This window comes from Bos indicus, chromosome 6, assembly GCF_029378745.1.
Source record: "Bos indicus isolate NIAB-ARS_2022 breed Sahiwal x Tharparkar chromosome 6, NIAB-ARS_B.indTharparkar_mat_pri_1.0, whole genome shotgun sequence".
Lineage (NCBI taxonomy): Eukaryota > Metazoa > Chordata > Mammalia > Artiodactyla > Bovidae > Bos > Bos indicus.
The window spans coordinates 26195736-26202960 of NC_091765.1; the positions used below are offsets into that span (position 1 = coordinate 26195736).

The 7225-nt window shown below is 37.2% G+C and overlaps 1 protein-coding gene across 2 annotated transcripts in view; it reads left to right on the forward strand.

The window, feature by feature from the left end:
* Nucleotides 1–6675, forward strand: part of ADH6 (alcohol dehydrogenase 6 (class V)) — a 31136-nt gene extending 24461 nt beyond the window's left edge. For both annotated transcript variants that reach the window (XM_019962412.2, XM_019962411.2), the window contains 4 exons: nucleotides 1035–1295; nucleotides 3054–3186; nucleotides 5582–5720; nucleotides 6385–6675. In XM_019962412.2, coding sequence (XP_019817971.1) covers nucleotides 1035–1295; nucleotides 3054–3186; nucleotides 5582–5720; nucleotides 6385–6409 — 558 coding nt within the window. In that variant the 3' untranslated portion in view covers nucleotides 6410–6675. The remainder of the gene's footprint in view (nucleotides 1–1034; nucleotides 1296–3053; nucleotides 3187–5581; nucleotides 5721–6384) is intronic.
* The last annotated feature ends 550 nt before the right edge of the window (nucleotides 6676–7225 follow it).

Sequence of the window (7225 nt, forward strand, 5' to 3'; positions counted from 1 at the left end):
TCTATTCTGTTATTTAACAGATGGTGAAAAGTTCCTATAAAAACAAAAGGGAAGTAAAAAGACCAATTGATGGAGAAGATGTTGGCATATAAAACAGACTAGTCAGGTAACCCCACTCTGGTTGAGTGGGTTACTGCTTTGTTTGATTTTTTTTTTTTTTTTCTTTTTGGTGGTACCACATTGACTTGCAGGATCTCAGTTTCCCAACAAAGGACTGAATACAAGCCACAGCAGAGAAAGCCTGGAATCCTAACCACTAGGCCACTGGGGAACTCTAGAGTAGGTTACTGTTAAATGACAGTTTCTTGAATATCACCCAAACCTGCCTAGCTTCTTTCTTTAAGTGGTTAATAAATTTCCTTTTTTAAAATTTTTTTCTTTTGTATTTCTTATTTGTATTGGAGTATAGCCGATTAACAATGTTATGATAGTTTTAGGTGAACAGCAAAGGCACTCAGCCATACTCAGCCATGTATCCATTCTCCCCCAAACCCCTCTCCCATCCAGGCTGAAGCAGCAAGTGAATTTTGGTTCTTTATTTTTTTCCAATCTCCATTAGTCCTTATACTATCCAGAGACTTAGTATGGGGTTCAATTTAAATTAGTCTCATTTTAGACCCAATAAAAAATAAGTCTTTACTTATAAGGCACTGACATTATAAGTGAAGCAAAGTTTATGGATATCCAAAAGAAAAGAGAAGGGAAATGTTGCAAGAAGGTGGAAAACTCAAAAATATATGGAATTAAATACTCTGTTAAATAAGTCTTAAGAGTCAATGAAAGTTCATTAAACTTCTTCTATTTACCCTAATTCCTGAGACTTAAAACTCTTTTTACAGGTTAGTTTTTGCTCCTCTGTCAAAAAGTATCCCATATCTAGAAATATGTTGAGAAGCTAAAACTCTCTAGTCACATGTTTTATTTGAAGATGGCCTTTGTTTATGTCTCATAAAAAAGTACATTCAGATCTTGTCTGTCCAATTAAGTAACAGTATTGTTCTCTTTGCTCTTTTTTTCTGCCTTTGGGTATGCAGGTGACCCCAGGCTCCACTTGTGCTGTGTTTGGCCTGGGAGGAGTTGGCCTGTCTGTTATCATGGGCTGCAAAGCAGCTGGAGCAACCAGGATCATTGCAGTGGACATCAACAAAGACAAATTTGAGAAAGCAAAGGAAGTGGGTGCCACCGAGTGCATCAACCCACAGGACTATGAGAAACCCATCCAAGAAGTTTTATTTGACCTGACAGGTGATGGTGTGGACTTTAGCTTTGAGGTCATTGGAAATCCAGAAACTGTGGTATGTGATTTTGAATTATGAAAATCACTGCTATTTCTATCAGTCATTGTTTTTGTTTTAAGATTTATGTATTTATTGGCTGTGGTGGGTCTTCATTGCTGCACATAGGGCTCCCTCTAGTTGTGGTGAGTGAGGGCTACTCTATAGTGGTGCACGGGCTTCTCATTTCCATGGATTTTCTCTTGTGAAGCAGAGGCTCTAGGCGCCTGGGCTTCAGTAGTTGCAGTGCATGGGCTCAGAAGTTGTGGCACACAGGCTTAGTCATGCCACGGCAGGTGGGATCTTCCCTGACCAGGTATCGAATCTGTGTCCCCTGCATTGGAAGGCAGATTCTTATTGATTGGACCACCAGGGAAGCCCCCAGTCTTTATTTCAGATTTTTAACTGAGTGAAAATTCTAAACTTCCCTCCACAATCTTCTATTTAATTCTCTTTGTGCCCCTGACATCCCACCTGGCACCTTCTGTCTACTCTTATAAATATATTCACTATCCCAAACACTGAACCCCCATACTGAGTTTTCTTCTCCCTCTGTTCCATTATATCAATACTATTCCTTCAAATAAGCAGACAGCCTACAATAGACAGGAAAAAAAAGCTTTGTAAGGAATTCTTACTGAATTATTTCATAATAAGGAGCAGCTTAGTAACTATAACTTCCAAGCCAGAAGATTTAAATGTGGTAAGAATAATTAATGACCCTGCAAAGCTCTACACTTTCACAAAGTCTATCATGTTGGATCTGAGATAATCGTCCAAGAAATATTATTTACCAACCTTGATTAAAAGAGTTCAAGAATGAAGGGAAAAAAATGGTAATTTTTCTGGCTGAATATGGTTTATGTAAGAATATAAATGGATAGGACATTATTTCACAAATTGAGACTCTCTTTCTTTGGGACTGTAGAAATAGCATACTATTGGGTTGCATGTCTCCATCTTCTAATCAGCTCCATGAAAACCCAAGATCTGTCTCTTCCAACTGAGACTCTTTCCTCAGCTTACAAAATGTTTCCATTCCTCACTACACATAAATCCCCTCATCTATAAAAATGATATAACAAAATCATAGGCTTTCCTGCAGATAGTCTTGCTCCCAAAAATAGCGTTTCAAAATAAATAATGGGAACATGCTTATTTATAACTTTGCTAATATATGATGCTACACAAATAGCCAACTATATTTTTCAGTATCTAAAAGAATATGCTAAGTCGCTTCAGTCATGTCTGACTCTTTGCAGTCCCACAGACTATAGCCCACCAGGCTCCTCTGTGCATGGAATTCTCCAGGCAAAAATACTCGGGGGGGGGGCGGGGGGGGGTGTTGCATTTCCTTCTCCAGGGGATCTTCCCAACCCAGGGATTGAACTTGCATCTCTAACATCTCCTGCACTGGGAGAAGGGTCCTTTATCACTAGGGCTACCTGGGAAGCCCTATGAATATGTCAGCTCTAACTAACCACCTGTGTCAGTATAAAAATTATTACTGTCATTATTGTTATTACTACTACCATGGGTGCCTTTATTTTCATTTTTTTATTCTCATCTATTGTACCAGATACTATACTCTGTAGTACACAATGTCTTATTTATGTTTCAGTGCCTTCTTAGAAAATAAATGTTATTTCAAATGAGGACAAGGAGCATCAGGAAAGCATGTAACAGACCACTGAGAACAGTCAAGCTGAGATTCAGACTTAGGTCCAACTCTCAAGTACACCTCTTAACCCCTCATTGTTTTCCATTGCTTTACAACAGGCAGCTGCCCTGGCCTCCTGCCATGAGAGCCATGGGGTCTGCGTGATTATTGGGTTAATCATTGGTGTCCAACTCAACATCAGCGGCCACTTGTTCTTCTCAGGACGCTCTTTAAAGGGATCTGTTTATGGAGGTATGAATGATTCAGGGAAGAATGGAAATGTGTGGGATTATAGAGGAGGGAAGTAAAGAAATGTGTAATGAATGCTTGAATGAGAGCTTTAGATTATAGTTGTTTCAACACACAAGTATCTAAGATAAGGGGATGAATATTGATGTATGCAGTTGCTTCTTAGTAATTTTTCTTCTCATGCAAAGGAAGAGATTTTTTTTAATTGATTAGTGTCCAAAGTTTAATGCAAATTCTAAATCAAAAAGGAAAGGCAATACTATGATCAATAACTATTCAATTCAGTTACATGACGGCCAACTGGAATTCTTTGGAGAATATACTGAATTCTTAGTAAATGGTTCAACTAATGTTAAATCTTACCCAAAACAATCGAGTTGGCATTGTACAACTCAAAGACATTAAACATAATGAACTCATGATTGAAAAGAGAAATGACCGATAAAATTGAAAGAGAATATTTTTTCCAGAGGAAAAAAAATTTTTCATACAATCTCTTGGTTTTCCATTTTTTAAACCTGTCTTACAACTTATATATTTTAAAGACTCTAGAAGCATTTTCTTACTGAGGAAGTAGAAAACAAACTAAAATAAATCTGTGTGGGATTCTAAGCTCATAAGCAAGCAACCTGATAATTAAGAGACATATACTTATCCAGAGATTTGGGGGAAATTTGAATTCTTGGGCAAAAGAGATGAGAACCAGGAGCTACCTGAATTTTGGGGACTGGTGATCCATTTGTGTTCTCCCAACTACTTATGGCAGTGTACTGTAGGTACCAGGAATCTTACCGAATTCATGGGCATAGAGTAGAAAAATGGCATGGCCAGCCAAAAAAAATAATAAATCAGTTTGATTATCAGTTCCCCCATTTGGGATAATTAGACATACCCATTGCTATTTCCCTCTAGAGACAATATTTCCCTTCGAGACAATAATTGTTGATTCCAAATACACATACTCAGTTAACTCTTGTTAAATAGGATCACTAATATTTCAAATAAAACTCACAAGGAAACTATTTTGCTCGACACCTATACGTTCGTATAATGGTCATGAATGTAAGTTAATTCCTTCTACAGATAGTATAATCCACTGGTTTCAAAGGTTTTCAGTTAAAGGATAGCCTCTAAGGACAGGACTGCTAAACCTCCTATAATGTACACAGTGAAACAATTTCCCCCTAAAATTAGTGGCCTTGTTCACAAACACTATCTAGCCTAGTTCTATGTTCCTGGACCCATCTTTTTTTGTTTTTGTATTTTTTTTTTTTTTTGGTTAAAAGAAGAAACAAAAAACAAGTGAAAGTGTTCTTTACATAGATATAAAAATGCTTTATCAGATCACCAATCAACAGGTAGAAAAGACTTCAAAAGTTGTTATCACAAGAAAAAAATGGTAACTATGTGTGGTGATGGATGTTAACTAAACTTAGTTCAATAGTAATAATTTTATAATATATACATATATCAAATCATTATACATAGAAAACAAATATGTTACATATTAATTACACTTCAACTTTTTAAATGATAAAAACAAATAGAAAAACACACCATGCCTCCTGTCATAACACAGAGCATCAGAATTCTTGATTACAAATAATTAAAACCAACTTAAACAGAAAATAAATGTATTGGAAGTGTTTTAGATAGTGTTGAGAATAGTTTTGGGAAGGCTGGAGAAACTGGCTGGGGCTGGAACCAAGAAAAGCAAATAACTGCCAAGACCCTGTCACAGAACCAGCTGCTTAGGACACTTGCCTCCTTGCAAAATCACTCACCCTTTGCAGAAATGAGCAGACCACCAAATTCTTTGTGGTGACTCACTGGGCATGTCGCTCAGCACAGTGCTAAACAAGAAGACAATGTTTCTTGAGACTCACAAGAACAGAGAAAATACAAGGCTAAGTTTTATATTATCTTAACTGACTCCATCTTTTCCTGTGCAATTTTACTTCCTAAAGGCACATTTTATTCTTATCTCGCTTTATAAACATTCATTTTTCAAAAGCTGTCACTGAGCACTGCCATGGTGAAAGTTCTTCTCTTCCCTTAAAATATTTGGCTCTTTCATGAAGCTGCAGATCAACACACACACACACACACACACACACACACACACACACACACACATGAAGCATCTCTAAGAAGAGGTCCATGTTCTAGTTGCTGTAAACAAATACTCCTCCGCAGGCCCAGAGGTCTCCTCCAGGATAAAAGCCTTCCACACAAAGTAAATGGCTGGGACAGGCATTCATTCTCCTGATGGTCCAGACAAGTTAGCAGGAAATCCTTGTATTTCCTCAAAGCCAACACCTCCAGCAACAAATTGTAGGGCCTTTCTTGTATACTGGCTCTCGTGTATAAAATCTGTTGTTTATCTGTGTATTTCCAGGCTGGAAAGGCAGAGATGGTGCCTCTAAACTGGTTTCTGATTATATGGCAAAGAAGATTAACCTAGATGCACTAATTACCCATTCTCTGAATCTTGACAAAATCAATGAAGCAGTTGAATTAATGAAAACGGGAAAATGGCAAGTGACTCACACTATTTTTATGTCTGAGTATTTGGGGCCAAGAGAAATGGTGTGTGGAGGTGGGGGAGGCCAGGGAAGTCATGGCTGGAGAAGCCACATACAGGCAGCTGAAGGAAGTTTCAGGAATTTGCAAAAAATCTCCTTCCCTTATGCATTTTGTTTTATTACCACTTTATAATACATAATTCTTAAAATACTTAAATGATCATCTACCCTTACCACTAGAATTTTATTTCCAATTTGGTATTGCTTTAAATGTACATTAACTTACTGAAGTTAGCTCATAAAATTCTAGCCCAAATTTAAGTTCATAATTTATAAAAAGACAATTATTATTTTTGTCATTCTATTTCAAAGGAGAAATTATCTCTAGAATTCTAAATTCTAGCACCTATCTTTGGCCCACAAACCAAACACTAGCCATAAACTGGACATTAGTATTCCCCAAGAGAGTATAAGCCTACTTACATATTCCTTACTCTTGGGGTTTCACATCATTTTGAAAAATCTCATAACTGATTTAATCTGCCTATTTTCACCTAAACTTTAGGAAAGGGAATTCAATTTGTTCATTGGTATACAAAGTGAAAATTTGAAATTCAAATCACAAATGTTGCTTTATAAACATTTCAACTTTTTTTTTCCTTTCCTTTCTTTTTAGTGTCCGCTGTGTCCTGTTACTTTAAGTATGATGCTCACCAACTAAAGGCCATTTGCATAATTTCACAATTTAGAAGAATTATCCACACAACGCTATTTCTATCTGCTTGCCTCTGATTCATTTAGCAAGGGGCTCATATCCAGCTTCTACTGTCATCACTTCATCACCATTGTTCTTATGTGACCAAGTGTCACCCAGGAATATCCTCCCTTTCAGAGCTAGATTAAAGTTGATTTGAATCACCCAATCCCAGACCCTTCAAATAAATAAAAATCACCCAGGATACTCCCATTGCATCGTTCTCTCTCTGTCTGAGCCCACATTTCCTTGCACACTGTGTTTCTTCCACATCAAGTTCTGCCCTATTTCACACCAAAGAAACAAAACTCACCATTCATGAGCTTATTGTACATTCAATAAGCCACAAGTTCCAGGAAATCTGTACCTCCCAAGAAGCCCTCAGCCAATGACTGATAAAAGTTGCTAGAAAATACACAGTCGACAGAGTATCCCTATAAGATTAAACTCCAACTGTCCACTTTGATAGTCAGCTTTAAAAACACACTCTTACACCCAAATGCATAGCAGCATTATTCATAATAGCCAAAAAGTGGAAGCAACCCAAGTGTCCATCAACAGAGGATGGATAAAAAAAATTGTGCATGTACACACAATGGAATTATATTCACCCCTAAAAGGAAACAAACTCTGACACATGGGTGATAACATGGATGAAACTTGAAGACATTATACTAAGTGAAAAAAAAAAAATCAGTTATTCAAGTACAATTGTGAGCTGGATCCCATTGTAAGATGGACCCCAATGATCCCCACCTTCTGG